This window comes from Hemiscyllium ocellatum, chromosome 35, assembly GCF_020745735.1.
Source record: "Hemiscyllium ocellatum isolate sHemOce1 chromosome 35, sHemOce1.pat.X.cur, whole genome shotgun sequence".
Lineage (NCBI taxonomy): Eukaryota > Metazoa > Chordata > Chondrichthyes > Orectolobiformes > Hemiscylliidae > Hemiscyllium > Hemiscyllium ocellatum.
The window spans coordinates 21,990,037-22,014,661 of NC_083435.1; the positions used below are offsets into that span (position 1 = coordinate 21,990,037).

The 24,625-nt window shown below is 52.0% G+C and overlaps 2 protein-coding genes across 6 annotated transcripts in view; both read left to right on the forward strand.

Moving 5' to 3' along the window:
* The window catches only part of dhx16 (DEAH (Asp-Glu-Ala-His) box polypeptide 16), a 47,435-nt gene extending 41,874 nt beyond the window's left edge, over positions 1–5,561 (forward strand). The window contains exons 20-21 of the mRNA XM_060851110.1: positions 479–652; positions 4,924–5,561. Coding sequence (XP_060707093.1) covers positions 479–652; positions 4,924–5,052 — 303 coding nt within the window. The 3' untranslated portion in view covers positions 5,053–5,561. The remainder of the gene's footprint in view (positions 1–478; positions 653–4,923) is intronic.
* Positions 5,562–8,431: 2,870 nt separating this feature from the next.
* polr1h (RNA polymerase I subunit H) lies at positions 8,432–20,800 on the forward strand. Of its 5 annotated transcripts, none has more exons than XM_060850535.1 (5): positions 8,432–8,506; positions 11,055–11,186; positions 16,552–16,658; positions 19,270–19,379; positions 20,223–20,800. In XM_060850535.1, exons 2-5 carry the CDS (start codon positions 11,060–11,062, stop codon positions 20,245–20,247), a joined length of 369 nt encoding a protein of 122 aa, XP_060706518.1. In that variant the 5' UTR covers positions 8,432–8,506; positions 11,055–11,059; the 3' UTR covers positions 20,248–20,800. The 5 variants fall into 5 exon arrangements, with proteins under 5 accessions (XP_060706518.1, XP_060706519.1, XP_060706521.1 ...); XM_060850536.1 differs by lacking the exon at positions 8,432–8,506 and adding an exon at positions 8,572–8,690; XM_060850538.1 differs by lacking the exon at positions 8,432–8,506 and adding an exon at positions 9,040–9,251.
* Positions 20,801–24,625: the final 3,825 nt, after the last annotated feature.

Sequence of the window (24,625 nt, forward strand, 5' to 3'; positions counted from 1 at the left end):
ATGGGTGGGGGGCGGGGGTGGGTTTGGTCTGGATTTAGCTGCCTGAAAAGATCAGTGGAAGCAGGTTCAGTCTGAACTTTCATAAAGGGGAATTGGCAGAATAACAGGTCCTTGAAAAAGGCAAGGTGTGCAGGGCCGAGGGGATGAGAAAGAACAGAGTTTGTTAGATCGATCCACCGAAGAGTCAGCACACGTTCAGTGATAGGGCACACCACCTTGCTCGGTGCTACGGCTCTGTAGCTGTGTTTGAAGTGAAGTTCACCAAACGCTGTGCTGAATTGGGGGCGGGGTGTGTGTGTGTGTGTGTGTGTGTGTGTGTGTGTGGCACTGAGAGAAGAGCTGACTGCCGATCTGGTCATTGGCCCCCTCCCTCCCAGTAACTACTGCCCAGCTGGGAGGAAGAGCCGTCTGAAAGATAGTTGGGAGATGATTCTCACACACGGTTTCTTCCCCCACCCACCCACTCCATTGCCTGCAGGCCATCACCGCTGGCTTCTTCTACCACACCGCCCGGCTCACTCGCACTGGCTACAAGACGGTGAAGCACCAGCAGGCGGTCTACGTCCACCCCAACAGCAGCCTGTTCGAGGAGCAGCCCCGCTGGCTCATCTACCATGAGCTGGTCTTCACCACAAAGGAGTTCATGAGACAGGTACGTGCCCGGCTGACCGCAGTTTCCCTGTTTCTGTCTGTCTCTTGTTACTCCACCATTTCCTGCTGACTCTTTTAACATCCTTGTGCTGGATGACCCCCCCCTCCTCCGTCCAGTGTGAGGTTGGCAGCTGTTCACCTGTGGAGGGCATCATTGGCCCCTCTTGCATTCCTGTTAAAAGCTCCTCCTCCCCAAGTCTCCACATCCAGATAACCATCGCCACACGCAGAGGAATTAGAGGTTTATCTTGAGGTTAAGGAGATTATTATCACACAGTGGGGAGTGTGGAACTGGGGAGGGAGACTTTTAAATTTATTTTTTACTGTCGCGTGTACTCAAGTACAGGAGTGCAGTGAAAAGCGCCATTTTAGATACAAAGGTGTAAAAAAAATCTTGGGTACAAAGTAGTAAGAGTGAAAAGTTAATCATTACCTTCATAGAATAAGTAGAAAAATGAAGAAATCAGTTAATATTTAACGCCCTTCTTAATTTAAACGAGAAAAATACAGGGATTCAGTTCGTGAAGGTTGCTGTTTTAAAATCAGACATCTGCCATTTAAGATGAAGGTGAGAAGGAATTTCTTTTCTCTGAGGAGTAGTGAGTTGTGAAATTCTCTTTCCCAGAAACCATACTTTCAAGGATGTGTATGACAGCTTTCTGATTGACAGGGACTTGGAGGGTGAGGGCTAGGATAGAAAGTGGGGTTGAGGCCACATTCAGACAGAGCAGAACCGAGGGGCCGAATGCACGAGATTAGATTCCCAACAGTGCGGGAACAGGCCCTTCAGCCCAACAGGTCCACACCGACCCTCCGAAGAGTAACCCACCAAGACCCATTTCCCTCTGACTCATGCACCTAACACTATGCCGCCCGGTGTGGCTCTAGTGGTTAGCACTGCTGCCTCTCAGCACCAGGGTCCTAGGTACGATTCCAGCCTCGGGCAACTGTCCGTGTGGAGTTTGCTCATTCTCCCCGTGTCTGCGTGGGTTTCCTCCGGGTGCTCCGGTTTCCTCCCACAGTCCAAAGATGTGCAGGTCAGGGTGAATTGGCCGTGCTGAATTACCCATAGTGTTAGGTGCATTAGTCAGAGAGAAATGGGTCTCGGTGGGATACTCTTCAGCGGGTCGGTGTGGATTTGTTGGGCTGAAGGGCCTGTTTCCAGACTGTAGGGAATCTTTTTAATCCCACTCTTATTTTTGAAGTTCTTAGAAAACAACGCCATTGAACCCAAGTGGCTAAAGATGTGGTTAAACAAGGCCATTGAACCCAAGCGGCTAAAGACGTGGTTTGTTATTCCTCCTCTTTTTGGGAAGATGTAACAGAAGGTTAGCTGTGTTGCCTCACAGTGCCGTGGACCTGGGTTCAATTCCAAGCTCAGGTGACTGACCGTGTGGAGTTTGCACGTTCTCCCTGTGGTGTTTGTTTGGGTGCTCCGGGTTACCTCTGTTGTGCAAAGGTGTGCAGGTTAGGTGGATCGGCCCTGCGATATCATCGGCATCTCTTTGTGAGAGGTCGGGCATGACTCACCAGCCTGACTGAGTTCATTGAGGATGTGACAGGACAAGTTAACGAGCAGTGGATGTGGTATATACAAATTTCAGTGAGGCATTGATAAGGTTCCCCACGATAGGCTCATTCAGAAAGGTAGGAGGTATGGGTACGGGAAAATATGGCTTGGCTGGCCAAAAGAAGACAGTTGTTGGGCCTCTGCTGTTTGTTGTTTTTATCAATGACTTGGATGAAGAAGGGAAGGGTGGGTTAGTAAGTTTGCCAGTGACACAAAGGTCAGTGGTGTTGTAGATAGTGTTGAGGGCTGTTGCAGACTACAACAAGACATTGACAGGATGCAGAGCTGCTCTGAGGAGTGGCAGATGGAGTTCAACCTGGATAAATGTGAAGTGATTCATTTTGGAAGGTCGAATGTGAATGCTGAATACAAGGTTAAAGACAGGATTCTTGGCAGTGTGGAGGAACAGTGAGATCTTGGGGTCTAGGTACATAGATCCCCCAAAGTTGTCACCCATATTGATTGGGTTGTGAAGAAGGAATATGGTGTTTTGGTTTTCATTGACAGGGGGATTGAGTTTAAAAGTCACAAGGTTTTGCTGCAGCTCTATAAAACCCTGGTTTGACTATGTTGTGTCCAGTTCTGGTCACCTCATTTTATAGGTGGGATTTAGATCTTCAGAGAGGGTGCAGAGGAGGTTTATCGGAGTGCTGCCTGGATTGGAGGGCTTGTCTTATGAAGAGAGGTCGGGTGAGGCTCGGGCTTTTCACACTGGAGAGAAGGAAGAAAGAGAGGTGTACAAGGTAGGGAGAAGCAGTGATCGAGTAAATAGCCAGAGACTTTTCCCCAGGGCAGAAATGGCTGTCACAAGGGGTCATAAGTTTAAGGTGATGGGAGGAAGGTTTGGGGGAGATGTCAGAGGTGGGTTCTTTACACAGAGAGTGGTGGGTGCGTGGAATGCACTGGCAGCGGTGAGAGTAGAGTCAGAGACCATGCTGAACAAGCACATGGATGGCAGTACATTGAGGGCTGTGTGGGTTAGGTTGATCTTAGATTAAGATAAATGCTCGGTACAGCGTCGAGGGCTGAAGGGCCTGGACTGTGCTGTACTTCTATGAAATTGCCTACAGCGCCCAGGGATGTGCCAGCTAGCTGGGTTAGCCATGGGAAATGCAGGGATTAGGGGAGACGGCCGGCCTGCCTCCACGCGATGGGGATTCTGGAGTACGGGCGTCTCTTCAGGTTCGTGACGACGTCGGATCTTTTACACTGGAGCTGGCAGGAATTAGCAGCAGCAGGCAGTAGTGGGCCAACTTCAGCCTGCCTCACTGTTCAGTGGAAGCGTGGATGATACTGAGTTTCACATTCTAGCCTGCTACACACAACCCTGATGAGAGATCAAACATTACCCCCCCATCGCTGATTCCAGCCTAAAATGATGGAAGTGTCCACAGCCCTTTTGCAGTAGGAAATTCCAAATGCTTTGACCCCTTTAAATGAAGTCATTTCTCGTCACCTCAGTCCTTTTAAAAGAAAAATGATTGATCCTTTAAACCGAGACAGCCTCCCCCGGCACACCCTTGGAGGGGATTGTCAGCCAGGATTATATGACTGCGTTCCCAATGTGGGACTGGAGCCCATGACTTTCCTGACTCACTCAGCAAGACTGAGAGCTTGTCAATTACATACCTGCAGCACGGTGGACAGGTGCGCCATCTAATGATGGAGCCTGGCACTGCGTCAGCACCCAGAGCACAGGAACAGCCCCTTTGGTCTAACCAGTCTATGTTGACCAAGTTTCCCTAGCTAAACTAGTCCCGCTTGCCTGCACTTGGCCGTATCCTTCTAAACCTTTCCTATTCGTGTTCCTGCCCAAACGCCTTTTTAAATGTTGTAACTGTGCCTGCATCTATCACTCCCTCTGGCAGCTATTTCCACACGTGAATCAGTCTCTGTGTGGGAAAAAAATATCCCTCGGGTCCCTTTTTTTAAAAACTTACTCCCCTCACCTTAAAAATATGACCCCGAGTTTTGAACTCTCACACCCCAGGGAAAAGACTCTTTGCCATTCACCTTATCTATGCCCCTCATAATTCCTTCAACCCCTTAATCTCTGTTGTTCCAGTAAAAATAGTCCCAGCCTATCCAGCCTCTCCTCATAACTCAAACCCTCCATTACCAGTTACATCCTGTTCAAACCTTTTCTGAACCCTGACCAGCTGAGTAATATCCTTCCTGTAACAGAGCTGCCAGAAGAGGCCTCAACAACATCCTACAGTCCCAACTCCTACATCAAATGTGTGAGCAATGTAGACTAAACGCCTTCTTAACCACCCTGTGGTGCAACATCCAAAGAATTGTGTCCCTGAACCTCGAGGAATCTCTTTTCGAAAACACGCTCCAGGGCCCTACCACGAATTGTATAAGTCCTGCTCTTGTTTGTTTTATCAAAATGCAAATACCTCGCATTTATCCAAATTAAACTCCATCTGCCACTCCTCAGTCCATTGGCCCAAGTGTTCCAGATTCCTGTGTAACCACCACCAATTCTGGTGTCATCCGCCAACCTACTAACCACGCTTCCTACATGCTCATCCGTGTTGGTGTTTGTGGTCCTTTTCCAGTTTGGACCGTCAGTGACGCTCCACCTAACCCCCGCCCTCAGCTACCCACAGTGCACCGAGTGGGGACCACCCATCCCCACCGCAGCGACCTCGAAGCTCCGCACTGCGCCTCTCAATTCTCCCCCCTCTGTCTCTCAGGTGATCGAGATCGACAGTGGGTGGCTGCTGGAGGTGGCTCCGCATTACTACAAATCCAAGGAGCTGCAGGATGCGGCCAGCAAGAAGATGCCGAAGAAAGTGGGCAAGACTCGGGAGGAGCTCGGCTGAGGGGGCCTGGGCACGGGTGCCCTGCCCACTCGGCCACCCAGCCCTCTGCAGTGGGACCACACCTCATTATCGACAGGGTGAACATTCACTGTTTCAGATTAGACGGAGCGAGGGTTGCCTGAAGGATAGCCTCAAATCCCCCGGCGTCGTGCTGGCACTGGATGCCCGGTTCGGATCGGATTGCAGCCTCCATCCCCCAGGGAGGAACTGTTACACCGCGTTTCAGCCGGCAGCGAGCTAGGGCTGGGCGGAGAATGGAGCCTCTGAGCTGCAGTGCAATGGCCACAGTGGATCTGAGCCACCGGGAACAATAACCAAGGAGGAAGGAGTTCCCGATGCCAGGGCTCAGGCCGGTCCTGTGGCCTGTGCCAGCAGCAGGGCCCTTGCCCCTCAGAACACTTTCACATCTGCACGAGTGAGGTTAGTGCAGCACAGGGCTGTCTACGGCAATCCAGAGCGGCCACTTCCCGATGTTTCAAATAAAGTTTGGCACTTTTGGAAAAGAAGAAGGCCAGTCTGTCTTCCTGTCGAAGCTGTTGTCTTTTCGTTTGTCAATATTTGTAATCTGTAATCTAACAATGCAGAAGGCTCCAATCCCTTAACTTCCACAGCATCCTCCTGTCGGAGTGTCTCTGTGACAAGACTGGGGTGCATTGACAATGGACCCCCTACAGCACCCAGTGTATCTCCCTGATGGACCTGGTCAATGGGACCCCCGACAGCAGTCTACATTCAGTGTATCTCCCTGATAGACCTGGTCACTGAGACCCCCTACACCAGTCAGTGTATCTCCCTCATAAATTGGTCACTGGGACCCCCTACAGCAGTCAGTGTATCTCCCTGATAGACCTGGTCACTGGATCCCCCTACAGCAGTGTATCTCCCTGATAGACCTGGTCACTGGGACCCCCAACAGCAGTCAGTGTATCTCCCTGATAGACCTGGTCACTGGGACCCCCAACAGCAGTCAGTGTATCTCCCTGATAGACCTGGTCACTGGGACCCCCTACAGCAGTCAGTGTATCTCCCTGACAGACCTGGTCACTGGGTCCCCCAACAGCGGTCAGTGTATCTCCCTGATAGACCTGGTCACTGGATCCCCCTACAGCAGTCAGTGTATCTCCCTGATAGACCTGGTCACTGGGACCCCCTACAGCAGTCAGTGTATCTCTCTGATAGACCTGGTCACTGGGACCCCTACAGCAGTCAGTGTATCTCCCTGATAGACCTGGTCACTGGGACGCCCTACACCAGTCAGTGTATCTCCCTGATAGACCTGGTCACTGGGACCCCCTACAGCAGTCAGTGTATCTCCCTGATAGACCTGGTCACTGGGACCCCCTACAGCAGTCAGTGTATCTCCCTGATAGAGCTGGTCACTGGGACCCCCTACAGCGGTCAGTGTATCTCCCTGATAGAGCTGGTCACTGGGACCCCCGACAGCAGTCAGTGTATCTCCCTGATAGACCTGGTCACTGGGACCCCCTACAGCAGTCAGTGTATCTCCCTGATAGAGCTGGTCACTGGGACCCCCTACAGCGGTCAGTGTATCTCCCTGATAGAGCTGGTCACTGGGACCCCCGACAGCAGTCAGTGTATCTCCCTGATAGACCTGGTCACTGGGACCCCCTACAGCAGTCAGTGTATCTCCCTGATAGACCTGGTCACTGGGACCCCCAACAGCAGTCAGTGTATCTCCCTGATAGACCTGGTCACTGGGACCCCCTACAGCAGTCAGTGTATCTCCCTGACAGACCTGGTCACTGGGACCCCCTACAGCAGTCAGTGTATCTCCCTGACAGACCTGGTCACTGGGTCCCCCAACAGCGGTCAGTGTATCTCTCTGATAGACCTGGTCACTGGGACCCCCTACAGCAGTCAGTGTATCTCCCTGATAGACCTGGTCGCTGGGACCCCCTACAGCAGTCAGTGTATCTCCCTGATAGACTGGTCACTGGGACCCCCTACAGCAGTCAGTGTATCTTCTTGATAGACCTGGTCACTGGGACCCCCTACAGTAGTCAGTGTATCTCCCTGATAGACCTGGTCACTGGGACGCCCTACACCAGTCAGTGTATCTCCCTGATAGACCTGGTCACTGGATCCCCCTACAGCAGTCAGTGTATCTCTCTGATAGACCTGGTCATTGGGACCCCCTACACCAGTCAGTGTATCTCCCTGATAGACCTGGTCACTGGGACCCCCTACAGCAGTCAGTGTATCTCCCTGATAGACCTGGTCACTGGGACCCCCTACAGCAGTCAGTGTATCTCCCTGATAGACCTGGTCACTGGGACCCCCGACAGCAGTCAGTGTATCTCCCTGATAGACCTGGTCACTGGGACCCCCTACAGCAGTCAGTGTATCTCCCTGATAGACCTGGTCACTGGGACTCCCTACAGCAGTCATTGTATCTCCCTGACAGACCTGGTCACTGGGACCCCCTACAGCAGTCAGTGTATCTCTCTGATAGACCTGGTCACTGGGACCCCCTACAGCAGTCAGTGTATCTCCCTGATAGACCTGTTCACTGGGTCCCCTACAGCAGTCAGTGTATCTCCCTGATAGACCTGGTCACTGGGACGCCCTACACCAGTCAGTGTATCTCCCTGATAGACCTGGTGGCTGGGACCCCCGACAGCAGTCAGTGTATCTCCCTGATAGATCTGCTCACTGGGACCCCCTACAGCAGTCAGTGTATCTCCCTGATAGACCTGGTCACTGGGACCCCCTACAGCAGTCAGTGTATCTCCCTGATAGACCTGTTCACTGGGACCCCCTACAGCAGTCAGTGTATCTCCCTGATAGACCTGTTCACTGGGTCCCCTACAGCAGTCAGTGTATCTCCCTGATAGACCTGTTCACTGGGTCCCCTACAGCAGTCAGTGTATCTCCCTGATAGACCTGGTCACTGGGACCCACTACAGCGGTCAGTGTAACTCCCTGATAGACATGGTCACTGGGACCCCCTTCAGCAGTCAGTGTATCTCTCTGATAGACCTGGTCACTGGGACCCCTACAGCAGTCAGTGTATCTCCCTGATAGACCTGGTCACTGGGACCCCCTTCAGCAGTCAGTGTATCTCCCTGATAGACCTGGTCACCGGGACCCCTACAGCATCCTACATTCAGTTTGGTCCCTGCCTGTTCCTCCCGTCCTCCTGGCGGCGCTGTCTGCAGCGGTTCCTCCCGTCTTCCTGGCGGCGGTGTGTGCGGCGGTTCCTCCCGTCCTCCTGGCGGCGCTGTCCGCGGCGGTTCCTCCCGTCCTCCTGGCGGCGCTGTCCGCGGCGGTTCCTCCCGTCCTCCTGGCGGCGCTGTCTGCGGCGGTTCCTCCCGTCCTCCTGGCGGCGCTGTCTGCGGCGGTTCCTCCCGTCCTCCTGGCGGCGCTGTCTGCGGCGGCCGCTGGAGCCGATGTTTCCTGTTTCTGTGCCCGGAGCCTGAGCGTTAGGCCGCAGGTGAGTGTGACCCACATCCCCCGTTCAGTTTCAGGGGTCAGGCGCTGTTTTGGGGAGGTGTTTTGCTTTGAGTTGGGCCCAGGATGGAGGGGGATGCAGACGGCGACAGGAAAATAAACAATATCACAACTGCATTTGTGTAGCGCCTGGCACCACCCAGAAGACTTCTGGAAGCAAGTGTGCAGTGAGTGTGGGTTGGTGGGGGGTCGGGCATGGCAAGATCCCATTAAACTTTAAACTGTCTGCTCCTCTGAGAGGACATTGGGAGGTTAATGTTGGTCAAGGGGACATGTGACCCCAAAATGTTTAATTTTTGTAGACAAAAGGTAGACAAAAGTTGGGGAATTATGGACCGGTTTGGCTTTTTAGATTAGACTTACAGTGTGGAAACAGGCCCTTCGGCCCAACAAGTCCACACCGACCCGCCGAAGCGCAACCCACCCATACCCCTACATTTACCCCTTACCTAACACTACAGGCAATTTAGCATGGCCAATTCACCTGACCCGCACATCTTTGGACTGTGGGAGGAAACCGGAGCACCCGGAGGAAACCCACGCAGACACGGGGAGAACGTGCAAACTCCACACAGTCAGTCGCCTGAGTCGGGAATTGAACCCGGGTCTCAGCCGCTGTGAGGCAGCACTGCTAACCACTGTGCCACCGTGCTGCCCTACTCCGGCTTCACCGGAGAAAGCTGCTGGAGCCTGCTGTCAAGGAAGGGACACCAAGGTACGTACCACAGGTAATTCAAAAAGGCAAATGGAATTATGTCCTTCGCCGCCAAAGGGATTGAGTTTAAAAGCAGAGAGGTTATGTTGTAGCTGTATGGGCTCCTGATCAGGCCGCACCTGGAGTACTAGGTGCAGCTTCGGCCTCTTACTTGAGAAAGGATGTCCTGGCACCAGAGGGGGTGCACAGGAGGTTCATACAGTTGATTCTGAAAATGTGTTGCTGGAAAAGCGCAGCAGGTCAGGCAGCATCCGAGGAGGAGAGTTGATGTTACGGGCATGAGCCCTTCTTCAGGAAAGGGACTGAAGAAGGGCTCATGCCCGTAACGTCGACTCTCCTCCTTGGATGCTGCCTGACCTGCTGCGCTTTTCCAGCAACACATTTTCAGCTCCGATCTCCAGCATCTGCAGACCTCACTTTCACCTCATTAGGTTGATTCCAGAGTTGGGGGTGCGGTTGGCTGATGAGGAGTGATTTGAGTAGACTGGGATTATATTCATTGGAATTTAAAAGAATTATAGAAACATGTCACATCACGAATGGAATAGATAAGACAGAAGCATGAAGGGAGTTTCTGCACAGCCTCGAAATTAGGGAGGGCAGATTAGGACTGAATTGAGAAGGAACGTCTTCACCCAGAGGGTTGTGAATCTGTGGAATTCCCCGCCCCGTGAAGTTGTTGAGGCATCCTCATTGAATGCTTTCAAAAGCTAAGATGGATGATTTTTTGAACAGTAAAAGGAATTAAGGGTTACGCTGAGAGGGTGGGTAAGTGGAGCTGAGACCACAAAAAGATCAGCCATGATGTTACTGAATGGTGGAGCTGGCACACAGGGCCAGACGGCCTACTCCTGCTCCTAGTTCTTTTGTTCGTATGCATGCCCATTCTGTGTTCTTCATGAAAATCTCTTCTTTATCTGCCCAAACAGATGTTTAACACCTCGTCTGAATACTGACCTTCTGACAATGCAGCATTCCCTCAGTACTGACCCTCTGACAGTGCAGCACGCCCTCAGTACTGACGCTGTGACAGTGCGGCACTCCCTCGGCACTGACCCTGTGACAGTGCAGCAATGACACTCTGACAGTGCGGCACTCCCTCAGTACTGACCCTCTGACAGTGCAGCACTCCCTCCTACTGACCCTCTGACAGTGCGGCACTCCCTCAGTACTGACCCTCTGACAGTACGGCACTCCCTCAGTACTGACCCTCTGACAGTGCGGCACTCCCTCAGCACTGACCCTCTGACAGTACGGCACTCCCTCAGTACTGACACTCCGACAGTGCAGCACTCCCTCAGTACTGAACGGCCACACTGGGATTTGTGTTAATCTGTGCCCAGTCAGTTTCTGTGCTGAAATTGTTGACACATTGCAGACCTGCATGTGGCGGTAGGAGCATCCAGTTTTCACCTTCAGTGGGTGATCTAACTACCCAAAAGAATAAAAGGTGGTCTCCCATTTGAGCCCAAGGTGCAGAAGTCACCCATCGAGTCTGCTGTATTAGTCAGTGCGATCATGGCTAATCTGATAATCGTCAATTTCACTTCCCTCGAGATTCCCTTCAAACTTTTCCTGATTAAAAGTCGATCTTCCTCAGCCTTGAATATACGTGATAGCTCAGCTTCAACAGCCCTCTCAATAGGTTCACAATCATTCAACAGAAGACATTTCTCAGTCACCCCATACTCCAAGATTACTCCCCTCTGGTTGTCAACGTTCCCACGAACGCGAGCGGCCCCTCTGCATCTCCCACGCTGGGCCCTCCGCGGATGTTGCGCACGTTTTGGATGTTCCTTTCTTCTGATCTCTGCAGACCCCATGATGGCCGATTCTTGCTTCCAGTGTGACCCGGATTTCTGCCCCGAGTGTGGAACGATCCTGGTGCTCCCCGGGCCTGAGAACTATGTCGTGTGTCGCAAGTGTGACTTTAAAATCAGCGTCCGCAGTGAGTGTCGGAGCGCGCGAGGGGAAGCGATACAGGAACAGTGAGTGTCGGAGCGCGCGAGGAGAAGCGATACAGGAGCAGTGAGTGTCAGAGCGCGCGAGGGGAAGCGATACAGGAGCAGTGAGTGTCAGAGCGCGCGAGGGGAAGTGATGCAGGAGCAGTGAGTGTCGGAGCGCGCGAGGGGAAGCGATACAGGAGCAGTGAGTGTCGGAGCGCGCGAGGGGAAGCGATACAGGAGCAGTGAGTGTCGGAGCGCGCGAGGGGAAGCGATACAGGAGCAGTGAGTGTCGGAGCGCGCGAGGGGAAGCGATACAGGAGCAGTGAGTGTCGGAGCGCGCGAGGGGAAGCGATACAGGAGCAGTGAGTGTCGGAGCGCGCGAGGGGAAGTGATACAGGAGCAGTGAGTGTCAGAGCGCGCGAGGGGAAGCGATACAGGAGCAGTGAGTGTCAGAGCGCGCGAGGGGAAGCGATACAGGAGCAGTGAGTGTCGGAGCGCGCGAGGGGAAGCGATAAAGGAGCAGTGAGTGTCGGAGCGCGCGAGGGGAAGCGATACAGGAGCAGTGAGTGTCGGAGCGCGCGAGGAGAAGCGATACAGGAGCAGTGAGTGTCGGAGCGCGCGAGGGGAAGCGATACAGGAGCAGTGAGTGTCGGAGCGCGCGAGGGGAAGCGATACAGGAGCAGTGAGTGTCGGAGCGCGCGAGGGGAAGCGATACAGGAGCAGAGAGTGTCGGAGCGCGCGAGGGGAAGCGATACAGGAACAGTGAGTGTCAGAGCGCGCGAGGGGAAGTGATGCAGGAGCAGTGAGTGTCGGAGCACGCGAGGGGAAGCGATACAGGAGCAGTGAGTGTCAGAGCGCGCGAGGGGAAGTGATACAGGAGCAGTGAGTGTCGGAGCGCGCGAGGGGAAGCGACACAGGAGCAGTGAGTGTCCGAGCGCGCGAGGGGAAGTGATACACGAGCAGTGAGTGTCAGAGCGCGCGAGGGGAAGCGATACAGGAACAGTGAGTGTCGGAGCGCGCGAGGGGAAGCGATACAGGAGCAGTGAGTGTCAGAGCGCGCGAGGGGAAGCGATACAGGAGCAGTGAGTGTCAGGGCGCGCGAGGGGAAGCGATACTGGAGCAGTGAGTGTCGGAGCGCGCGAGGGGAAGCGACACAGGAGCAGTGAGTGTCCGAGCGCGCGAGGGGAAGTGATACAGGAGCAGTGAGTGTCAGAGCGCGCGAGGGGAAGCGATACAGGAGCAGTGAGTGTCAGAGCGCGCGAGGGGAAGCGATACAGGAGCAGTGAGTGTCAGGGCGCGCGAGGGGAAGCGATACAGGAGCAGTGAGTGTCGGAGCGCGCGAGGGGAAGCGATACTGGAGCAGTGAGTGTCAGAGCGCGCGAGGGGAAGCGATACAGGAGCAGTGAGTGTCAGGGCGCGCGAGGGGAAGCGATACTGGAGCAGTGAGTGTCGGAGCGCGCGAGGGGAAGCGACACAGGAGCAGTGAGTGTCGGAGCGCGCGAGGGGATGCGATACAGGAGCAGTGAGTGTCAGAGCGCGCGAGGGGAAGCGATACTGGAGCAGTGAGTGTCAGAGCGCGCGAGGGGAAGCGATACAGGAGCAGTGAGTGTCAGAGCGCGCGAGGGGAAGCGATACAGGAGCAGTGAGTGTCAGAGCGCGCGAGGGGAAGCGATACAGGAGCAGTGAGTGTCAGAGCGCGCGAGGGGAAGCGACACAGGAGCAGTGAGTGTCAGAGCGCGCGAGGGGAAGCGATACAGGAGCTGAAATCATTGAATGTGATAATACCATGAAATAATGCCAGCAGTGCAAGCAAACCCAACCTCCGCCAGCGTTTAGTACGCACCAGGGAGGGGTGTGGAGGAGCTGGTTGGCACGACAGGTAGAACCATCATTGAAATCCTCCGATGCGTCCACGAAATACAGATACACAATCCTTTACCCGAATCCTTGGGGCCGGTTGTTTCTCACATTTAGGAATTTTTCGGATTCCAGAATAAATGTTTTCACAGTGATGTACAGAGTGGCAGACTCGCGTGTGACCAGTCCGAGGGCTGGGACACCAGTGACACCTGCTGGTGCTTGGCAACACCACCATCTTCACCACTGAGTGATGGGGGTGGGGTTGGGCCACTCATTCGCCCAAACAACCGTCTTATACAGGAAAGAAAATGTCACGATAAAGACTTCAAAATTTGGAGCTTTTTTGGATTTCGGATAAAGGATTGCGTACCTGTATTACCCATGGGGCTGATCACTTACCATAGAAAAGATCACACACACACCACTCCTACACACACACACACACACACACACACACCCATTCCCCCAGACCTCCCATCCACCCCCCACAACCCCCCACTCCCTCACACACCCACTCCCTCTCACACATCTCTCACCCCCCACACACCTCCACCCATAATTCCTCATTCCCTCACACAACCCACTCCCTCCTCCCCTCACACACACACACACCCACCCCCCTCACTCCCTCTCACACTCCAACCCCTCTCTCACACACCTCACCCCTCGCACAGACACACACCCACCTCCCACCCCCTCTCTCTCACACATACACACACACCTCACCCCCTACGCACACAACCCCCACCCACACCGGTCAGGGGAAAGTACCTGGCTGCAAGGAAGTCGACATGTTTTAAAACAACGTCTGTTGGGCGTGAGCATCTCTGGTTAGGCTGATATCTACTGCCCAGGGGGCAGTCAAGAGGAGTCCAGATGTAGGCCAGACCAGGTAACAACGACAGATTTCCTTCCCTGAAGGACATTTGTTAATCTGCGAGACAGTCGACGCGGTTGGTTACACAATTTCCAGATTGAATTTTACCCTCTGTCAGGGTGAAAGCAAGTCCCCCGAATATTAGCCCAGGGTTCTGGATTATTAGCCTGGTGGTAACAACACCAACCAACCTGGAGCCAGAGTGTCACTCTCAAGATAATCCATGAATAAGACTACATTGTGCTCTGACCTGTACTGTGGTACTAAAGGCTCCCACAGCAAGTACAGAATGGGCTAGATCAAAATAAGAACGTCTCCTGTTGTAAACTGAAACTGAAGTTCTCTCTACTCTGTTAAACAGAAAGTAAAGCTCCTTCAACCCTATCCCCAGCAAGCACTCCCAGGACAGGGACAGCCCAGGGTAGGATGAAGAAAGTAAAGCTTCCTTGACACTGTCTCCATCAAATACTCCCAAACATTGTGGGCGGCACAGTGGTTAGCACTGCTGCCCCACAGCGCCCGAGACCTTGGTTCAATTCCCGACTCAGGCGACTGACTGTGTGGAGTTTGCATGTTCTCCCCGTGTCTGCGTGGGTTTCCTCCGGGTGCTCCGGTTTCCTCCCACAGTCCAAAGATGCGCGGGTCAGGTGGATTGGCCATGGGAAATTGCCCGTAGTGTTAGGTAAAGGGGTAAATGTAGGGGTATGGGTGGGTTGCACTTCGGTGGGTCGGTGTGGATTTGTTGGGGCCTGTTTCCACACTGTAAGTAATCTAAAAAAGACATGTATAGGAGACTTCACCTGGTGAAGGAGCAGCGCTCCGAAAGCTTGTGATTTCAAATAAAGCTGTTGGTCCACACCCTGGTGTCATGTGACATCTGACTATGTCTGGGATGCGGTTAGGTACAGAGTAAAGTTGTCTCTACACTAAACTGAAAGTCAAACTAACTCTACGTTGTCTCCATCAAACGCTCTCAGGGAAAGTACAGCATGGTATTAGATCCAGAGGTATGCCTCTATTTTCTAAACGGAGAGTAAAGCTCCCATTCTTTTAAACTTTAAAGCTCACTTGACACTGTCACCAGTTTCCCCATTTTCCCCCCCCCCACCTTATGCCAGTCCCAACCTTCCAACTCAGCACCGCCCTCTTGAACAGTCCTACCTGTCCATCTTCCTTCCCACCTATCCACTCCACCCTCCTCTCCGACCTATCACCATCACCCCCCCACCTTCATCTACCTATCACATTCCCAGCTACCTTACCCCAGCCCCACTCCCCTCATATTTATCTCCTTGACCCACAAGCCTCATTCCTGATGAAGGGCTTATGCCTGAAACATTGACTCTCCTGCTGCTCGGTTGCTGCCTGATCTGGCTGCGCTTTTCCAGCGTCTCACTGTTCCAACTCTGAGCGTGAGTTCTTTTCGTTTCTGAGATACTTTTAACACTTGATGGAACTGCAGACGCCAACTTTCTCTGGACAACCAAAATGTATTAAGAAGAACAAGTTTTGAAGGATCACTTAACACTCTTCGCAATGCTTGTGAAGTGTGTCAAGAGAAGCTCTCTGAACAAAAGGACCAGTCCTTCCTTTATACAGTACAAGAGTTTCACGTTACAGCCAGTAACACTCACAAGACGACCCCCCCCAGTCACCTGCCACTCGAGGCACAATGTAGTGATCACATCATTTCCAGAAACAATGTCATATAACTCATCCCTTAATGGCCAGATCTGTTGTGAATCATTTTTTTTTAAACTGCAGGGTATAGTCAGAATTTTAGTTGTAATGGTCTTATTGATTGGGGGGGAACGACATGGTGGCACAGTGGTTAGCACTGCTGCCTCACAGCGCCAGGGAATCGGGTTCGATCCCAGCCTCAGGCAACTGACTGTGTGGAGTTTGCACGTTTTCCCCGTGTCTGCGTGGGTTTCCTCCGGGTGCTCCGGTTTCCTCCCACAGTCACAAAGATGTGCAGGTCAGGTGAATTGGCCTAGCTAAGTTCCCCGTGGTGTAAGTTGCATTAGTCAGGGGTAAATATAGGGGAGTGGGTCTGGGTGGGTTGCTCTTTGGAGGGTTGGTGTGGACTTGTTGGGCCAAAGGGCCTGTTACCACCTTGAAAGGAATCTAATCTAATTTCTGATTAGGGATGATAATGTAATTCTTTTACGCTGAGTACCTAGGAAATGGCCATGCAAATGGGTCTGAATGTCCTGAGATGGGAATGTAAATTCCTTACATTCTACCTGTAAGACAGAGACATACCACTCTACCCTCGAGACATCCCATTTCCTGGGGGTCAGCAGAGCAAATTAACCCTTTAATACCACACGATCTCCAGCATCTGCAGTCCTCCCTTTGTTCTGAACACTGTCCCCATCAGTCACACCCAGAACATGTACAGCAAGGCGTTAGACACAGAGCAAAGTTTTCTCTACTGTGTTAAGCAGAAAGTAAAGCTGCCTTGAAAGTGTTCCCCCCTATCCAGTACTCCCAGTGCCGGATTCAAACTGAGGGCCTAGTTTGGGGGTCGGGTTTACTTTGTGGGCTGGGGCGTTGGCCGGCTGCACTTAGCCCACGGCCTGTGGCTCACATTTGGTTCTCTGTCGCTGACAACCTTCTTCTTCCAGAGTTTGAAGGAACGGAGGTCCACTCTGAAATGGTGTTTAACAATCCAGACGTCATGCAGTCAAACCTGGCCGCTGAGAACGAGGGTGGGGATCTCAAGGGACCTGTGGTGAGTGGCCGTGAGGGAGGGTGGCTGCAGAGGCCAGTAGCAGCAGCTAACCTGCACCGCTCAGGAGGAACATTCTTGCGAAAGGGATCCAGATGTACATGGCAGAGGGGAGGGGGAGGCGGTTGATGAAGTGGGAAGTGCATCTGGAACAGGGGGACAACTTTAAACGAAGAGAGAGGTTTTGAATACAATGTCTGATTAGGTGTTGTTCGAGAGACACAACAAGTCAGGTGTTAGGACATGGGGCGTGGGAGGGGTATTCGGATGGCAGAGTGTGTCAAGAGGAGAGGGAAGCACCAACAGCCAATATTGAGAGTTGGGGCATGAAATTGCAGAGGTAGCGAAAAATTAAGAGATGAGGAAACCATGGTATGTGGGTATCAACATGGGTAACTGTGAGGCAATTCATTCCGGGCTTTAATAAGATAGAGGACCCACTCAAAATGGTGAAAAGACTAGAGATTCAAAGGTACGGGGTGCAGGTCTCCACATTCGCGTAACTAAGCATCAGGGAATAATTAAAAAGGCTCATGGATTCGAAGTCTATAAAATTATGAGATACGTAGGTAGGGATGACGGTCAAAATGTTTTTCCAAGAATTGAAATATCCAATATTGGAGGGGTGTGCATTTAAAGTGAGGGGGGGTGGGGCGTTCAAAGGAGATGTGAGGGGCCCTTTATTTTTACACAGAGGGTGGTAGGGGTCTGGAATATGCTGCAGGGGGTGGGGTGGTATGGGCAGAGACGATAGGAGCGTTTAAGTGCCTTTTAGATAAGCAAGGAGTGGAGGGATACAGAGCAAGGTCAGGCAGGAGGGATTAGTTGAATTTGGTGTCATGTTCACCACATAGTGAGCCGAGGGGCCAGTTCCTGCACTGTACTGCTCTGTGTTCTCAGTCTTTCTGTCAAGAGGTGTGAAATGTTGAAGGGATGGAGTGGGAGTAACTGAGAGCAGTTCTGGGCATGACTTCTTCAGAAGGAAGTATCAAACTCAGGGAGAAGAAAAAGATACCTAGATCTAAGGAGAGATGACTCAAACTCGGACTGTATGTCAACTACTGTAATGGGGTTGATCTGATTTAAGACTTCAGGATATTAAGAGAACAAAATGTCTCATTACACTCCCCCTGACCAAGGGAAATATTTCCTAACGTTAGGGGCCAAGGGTAAGCTGAGGCGTTTCCGTATCGCCCAAAAGATGAGGGAAGTTTGGAAACACAGTTCCGCAAAGGGCGATCAGTTTGTCGTGACTGTAGTTGGGGGTTGTTCCAGGATCTGGGAAAAAAGATAGCAGCAACGGACAGCCAGGACACAGACTCACCGTGATCTCACTGAGCAGGTGGAACCCGGTCACATTAGTCCTCCCATCATCCACAAGGCCCAAACTGTGTAAAACCGTGTGAGGTGGTGCTCTGAATACAGAGGCTGGGTCTCAGTTGGAGGGAACTGGATAAAGGCGAGGTCTTGTATTTTGGTAAAACTTGTACAATTAATGGTGGAGTCATGCCTGATGGAGGAATGCCTGAGACATTGGTTCCTCGGCTACTTGGATGCTGCCTGACCTGCTGTAATTTTCCAGCGCCACACTCTTCGACTCCTGGTTAGTGTTGTTGGACAGAGAGACTTAGGGGTTCGGGTACATCATTCTTTCACGTTTGCCTCACAGCTAGACAAGGTGGTTAAGGCGGCATTCAGCACCTTGCCTTTATTGCTCGGACCTGTGAGTATAGGAGGTGGGATGTCACGTTGGGGTTGTACAGGACGTGAGTGAGGCTGCTTTTGGAGTACCGCGTCCACTTCTGGTCACCCTGCTGTAAGAAAAACATTAAACTGGAGCGGGTTCAGAAAAGATTGACCAGAGTGATGCCAGAACTGGAGGGTTTGAGTTATAAGGAGAGGCTGGAGTGTAACAGATCGAGGGCTGACCTTATGGAAGTTTATAAAATCATGAGGGGCTTGGATAAGGTGAACAGGCAAGGTCTCTCCCCAGGGTGGGGTAGTTCAAAACTAGGGGGTTTGTTTTTTTTAAGAAGAAAAATTTAAAACGAACATGAGGGGTAATTTTTTTCACATGGAGGATGGTTAGTATGTGGAATGAACTGCCAGAGGAAGTGGGATGGGGGTACAGTTACAATATTTAAAAAGCATTTGGACAGGTGTATGAATAGGAAAGGTTTATGGGCCAAACAGGGAAGTGAGACTAATTTAACTTGGGAAATCTGGTACACATGGACGGGTTGGACCGAAGAGTAATACAACATGGAACCAGACCCTATGAATAGGAAAGGTCTAGGGGGGACATGTGACCCATGTCCCTCTAAGACACGCCAATGGGACTGGTGCAGCGTGGGAAACCAGGTTAGCATGGCCGTAGTGGACTGAAGGGTCTGTGTCTGTGCCGTATGACTCTGTGACCGTGAATGGGAGAAGGCTGATGTTGCATGAGGGGGGATAGGAGCACGCGGGTAGGCAGGCAGCCGTTGGAGAGGGTGGGGCACGGTGCGGGTGGGTGCCGTCCGTGGTTGGGAGGGGTGGCCTGGAGGACGGGAACCCGGCAGGGGGGTGGGGGTACATTTGCCACCCGCTGACCTGCGCCTGTTGCGCCCCCCAGGTGGACCGGAAGTGCTCGCGGTGCGGACACGAAGGGATGGTGTACCACACTAGGCAGACCCGCTCGGCAGATGAAGGGCAGACTGTGTTCTACACGTGCATGAACTGCAGGTGGGTGCAGGGCCAGACACGGGGTGGGGAGGGGGTGGCTGGGTCGGCTAGGGAAGGTCTAGTCGCGGTAGGGCGGGTCTTGGGTTGGGGGTGTGAGGGAGACGCAGCCTCCAAGGTTTTAGATTAGATTCCCTACAGTGTGGAAACAGGCCCTTTGGCCCAACAAGTCCACACCGACCCTCCGAAGAGTAACCCACCCAGACCCATTCCCCCCTGACTAATATAGATAACACTATGGGCAACTTAGCCATGGCCAATCCACCCTAACCTGCACATCTTTGGACTGTGGGACGAAACCCACGCAGACGCGGGGAGAATGTACAAACCCCAAACAGACAGTCACCCCCGACGGTAAAATTGAACCTGGTTCCCTGGCGCTGTGAGGCAGCAGTGCTGACCACTGAGCCACCGTGCCACCCTTTCCTTTATGGTTATTGATGGGCAAGGCTGGCGTTTACCAGCGGTTCGTTTCAGCCGCAGAGTGCCACGGGTCCACACTAACGGGTAGACCGACCGAGTCAGGAAGGGCGATATTCCCCTCCCCAAAGCGCACGAGTGAACCAGCTGATTGGGGGCTGTGTTGTGCGACTATCGACGATTGTTTCCTGGTGACCGGGGCTAACGTCCCGCTCCTGACGCTTCCCACCCGGGGCTGGGCAGCAGAGTTGGGCTGGTTCCGGGAGGGCAGCTGTGTTTGGGAAAGCGCGGTGGGGATGGCCAGAACATGCAGTGGGTGGACGATGCCTCAATCTGGCAAAACCCCCCCCCCCCCTCCAACCCCGACCAGTGCCTGTGACTCTGTCCTCCTGCTTTATCGCAACGTCAGACATCTCGTTCTTTCAGATACCAAGAAAAGGAGGACTCCTGACCAGGGTTGGGAACGGCTGAGAGGGTGTGGCGAGACGTCGGACTGGCCTCAGAGAAACTGGTTTGGTGGCGGTTTGCTGCCGCAGTAAAGTGTCCTGGACTGACGCACAAACACGGGAGACATACCCTCAGCAAGCTGGGACTGCCCTTGGAACCAGGGCACTGCGCTGCAGCCAATGGAGTGATTACTGTTCGGGTGGGGGGGGGGGGCTCTGTTATCTCCCGCTCCTTCGTTTCATCTTCCCTTCTTCCCTCCCCCCCCCCTCTGCCCACAACCCTCCTCCCATCACCCTTTGCTCCATCTTTCCTTCTTTCCCTCCCATTCCCCTCTTCAATCCGTTCTCACCCCCCCCCCCATTGCTCTTTCTTCCATCTTTCCGTCTCCCCTTCTCTCTCTCTCTCACTCACTTCTCTGTCTCCCGCCACCCATATGATATTCTGTTCCAGATTGTATAGATGAGCAAACCATATTTAGGTTGTGAGAGTCTGAGAGACGGTGTCGCACAATGTTGGCTTAACTGGGGATTCACAGGTAATAAACAAAACTTCACGTATCGTAGTGTCAAAGCCTATTGTTTGTGTGGCACCCGTTCCCATTGTGAAACGTCCGAGGTGCTCTGCAGGGGTGTGAGCAACCAGAATCTCTGGATCCCTGGGTAGCACCCCCACCAGAGATTGCCCACGGGCTGGGGTAAAACAAAGGCACCCTATCTAGGGCACTGACACCCTGAGGAGATCGCTTGGAGCAGCGGGCTAAGGTGACGTGGCCGGTGCGACTCAGGAACAGGGACACGCCTGACGGGGGACAGACAGATACATCACGTGCCCACGTCTCGCCAGAACGGAACACCTGCCAGTCTCACCATCCATCAGGTGGCACAGAGTCGGATTCCCCCCCCGGTTAATCCGTCCTGGCCTCACTTCGCCCCGATCTCCCGTCCGCACTCGCCAGCTTTCCTCGGGCCTCAAAGCCACTGATATTCTCGACGCTCTGCGGGGATTCCTGCTGCAGAATTTCTCTTCGCAGTCTCTGAACCACCACTACCTGATAACGCTGCTGTGCTTTCTGATCTCACGTGACCCTGAATGTCGGCCCACCTGACTAATGGGCACGAATGGCTCACTGTTTTTTTTTGTGTGCTGTCAGGATTACGTCGTGGGTCGAAAAGTGCTCGGGGGCAGTTCAATGCATTTCTGCTTTGTGCAGTATAAGAGTGCCATTGTTCAGATCATTGCCTGTGATCAGTTGCAGCATTGAGTACGCTGCAGTTTCTTTATAATGTGTCTTGGAACAATGTGACCCTGCTTAAATTGCCACATATTGATCTTTTCCAACAGGCTGAAACAATCCTCTGTTTGTTTTATGTGTGCTCTCGTTGAGTGATTGAAGCAGCACATGTGAGTCATGTGCAAAACTAATTCCTGGGGCCATTTGGTGGAGCAAAATCTTAAATGGGTTTATGACGTCATTTTGCTATTTGCAGAAAAATTTTCTCCAGAACAAACAGTTAAAAGTTCGGACAGTAGAAAGTTGAATACTCCTGCCAAGGAAGAAGATGCAACCAGGGTCACGAGGGATGGAGGTAGTTGAGATTGTATATTGGCTAAAAGAAATGGTAGAGATTAGTATCAGAAAGGCTATTTTCCAGTTAATGCTGATAAACCATCAACACCAGGTGAGATACATCAAAGGTGGGGAGCAAAAGAGTGGTGGAAATTGCAGAGGCACTGACCATAATCCTCCTCAAATACAGGATTGGTGGTAGAGGGCTAAAGAAATGCAGATATTGCACCCCCCGTTCAGGAAAGGATGTAAGCAGAAACCCAGCTTCTACAGGCCCGTTACTCTAAACATCAGTGGTGGGATGGCTTTCAGAGAGGATAAGCTGGGGCAAAATTAACAGCCACTCAAGGATTAATTAAGGAAAATCAGCACAAAGGTTACAATGCTTTGCTTATCGGGTTTTTTTTGAAGTAACAAAGAATTGATGAGGGTAGTGTTTGATATGGTGTATTTGAACTTCCAGAGGCTAGCTTGTGAATGCACACGGTCACGCTCAAAGAAAAGGGACAATGGCGACTGGGAACATGAGTGGTGAATGATTGGTTTTTCAGACCTGGGAAGAAAATATGATACGGTGTCCCTCAGAGGTCAGTGTGGTACTAGGGCCACTGCTGTTCCTGTGAGCTTGACTTTTGCTTTTGACTAAGTGGCACATGTGCCACGTACACAAACGGAACAGATTCAATCCTTATTCTGATTCTTGGTGTTTATGGAGGCTTGCCTCCTTTCAGTGTCCATTGTGGAGTAGTACCCCACAAGCTATATATAACCAATTGTCTGTGTCCAAGATGCCCACGTTCTTCTGTGCACTATAACAAGTCACTGTCAATAAAATTGTGGGTGCCCATACTGGTATACGTTAGGAGTGGGGATAGGACATTTGGTCGATCCGCCAAGCTTCACCATTCAACAATATCATGGTTGATCTAATTGTAGCTTCAATTTCACATTCACACTTACCCACAATAACCACATGACTCCCTTGTTAGCAAAAAATATATCTGCCTCAATTAAATGTTGTATTGATATTAAATCAGGCCACCCCCACCATTTTTCTGGGGCAGAGTTCCAAGACTGACAACTTTCTGAGAGAAAAAGAGATCCTCCTGACCTCTGAAATAGCATGAGCCAACTGTGTGTCCCTTTGTTCCATTCTCCCCATGAGGAGAAACATCCTTTTAGTGTCCACTGTGAAGACTCCTTGGGCTCTTCCATGTTTCAGCATGATTGCCTCTCATTTTTCTAAACCCCAATGGCTACCAGGCCTAACCTGTAAAATTCTAACACTCCCTGTAAAATACCACCGTCTAGAACGAGACTAGTGACCTTCGGAACGTTAACTTTGTTTCTCTCGCTGCAAGTGCTGTCAGATCTGCTGAGTCCTTCCCATGATATCTGCTTTTGTTTCAGACAAACAGCACCCTCAGTTCTTTGCACAGGTCTAACATACGAGGAACGGCTGAGGATCCTGGGATTGTATTCATCGGAGTTTAGAAGATTAAGGAGAGATCTAATAGAAACTTACAAGATAATAGATGGCTTGGAAAGGGTGGATGCTAGGAAATTGTTTCCGTTAGGCGAGGAGACTAGGACCCGTGGACACAGCCTTAGAATTAGAGGGGGTTAATTCGGAACAGAAATTTCTTCAGCCAGAGAGTGGTGGGCCTGTGGAATTCATTGCCGCAGAGTGCAGTGGAGGCCGGGACGCTAAATGTCTTCAAGGCAGAGATTGATAAATTCTTCATGTCACAAGGAATTAAGGGCTACGGAGAGAATGCAGGTAAGTGGAGTTGAAATGCCCATCAGCCATGATTGAACGGCGGAGTGGACTCGATGGGCCGAATGGCCTTACTTCCACTCCTATGTCCTATGGTCTTATCTTACCAGTTGATTGATACTCAAGGGCTGTTGGGGTTTACTGGGAAGTCCCTACTTTTGAGTCAGGAGGCCTGGGTTCGAGACTCACCCGTTCCAAAGGGTGTGTAATAACATCTCTGAACAAGTCATAGAGATGTACAGCATGGAAACAGACCCTTCAGTCCAACTTGTCCATGCCAACCAGATATCCCAACCTAATCTAGTCACACTTGCCAGCACTTGGCCCATATCCCTCTAAACTTTCCATATTCATGTACTCATCCAGACACCTTTTCAAATGTTGTAATTGTACCAGCCTCCACCACATCCTCTGGCAGGTCATTCCATACATGCACCACCCTCTGTGTGAAAAAGTTGCCCCTTATGTCCCTTTTAAATCTTTCCCCACTCACTGTAAACTTTTGCCCTCCAGTTCTTTTCAACCCCAGGGAAAAGACTTTATCTACTTACCCTCTCCATGCCCTTCTCATGATTGTTTCAACCTCTGCAAGGTCACAGTAACACAGTGGTTAGCACTGCTGTCTCACAGCACCAGACTCCCGCCTCAGGCAATTGACTGTGTGGAGTTTGCACATTGTCCCCATGTCTGCATGGGTTTCCTCCCACAGTCCAAAAATGTACAGGTTAGGTGAATTGGCCATGCTAAATTGCCTGTAGTGTGAGGTGAATGTAGGGGAATAGGTCTGGGTGGGTTACTCTTCGGAGGGTCAGTGTGGACTTGTTGGGCCAAAGGGCCTGTTTCCACACTGTAAGTCGAGACTGTCACACACCTCCTTCTGGAATGTGCCTATGCAGAGGAAGTCTGGAGAGGAATGCAGTGGAGTTTGTCGAGGTTCGTCCTGAGCAGCGCCGTGATGCGGGACTCCGTGCTCTACGGCCTATTCCTCGGGACGCACACCGAGATGAACATCAACTGCGCCTGGAGGATCATCAGCTC

What these genes read in the sequence shown, in the direction of transcription:
- polr1h (XM_060850535.1), top strand. Translation starts at nt 11,060, where the DNA reads ATGATGGCCGATTCTTGCTTCCAGTGTGACCCGGATTTCTGCCCCGAG. An exon ending in CTTTAAAATCAGCGTCCGCA is followed by an intron (nt 11,187 to 16,551) that starts GTGAGTGTCGGA and finishes TTCTTCTTCCAG; the next exon opens with AGTTTGAAGGAACGGAGGTC. An exon ending in GGGATCTCAAGGGACCTGTG is followed by an intron (nt 16,659 to 19,269) that starts GTGAGTGGCCGT and finishes TGCGCCCCCCAG; the next exon opens with GTGGACCGGAAGTGCTCGCG.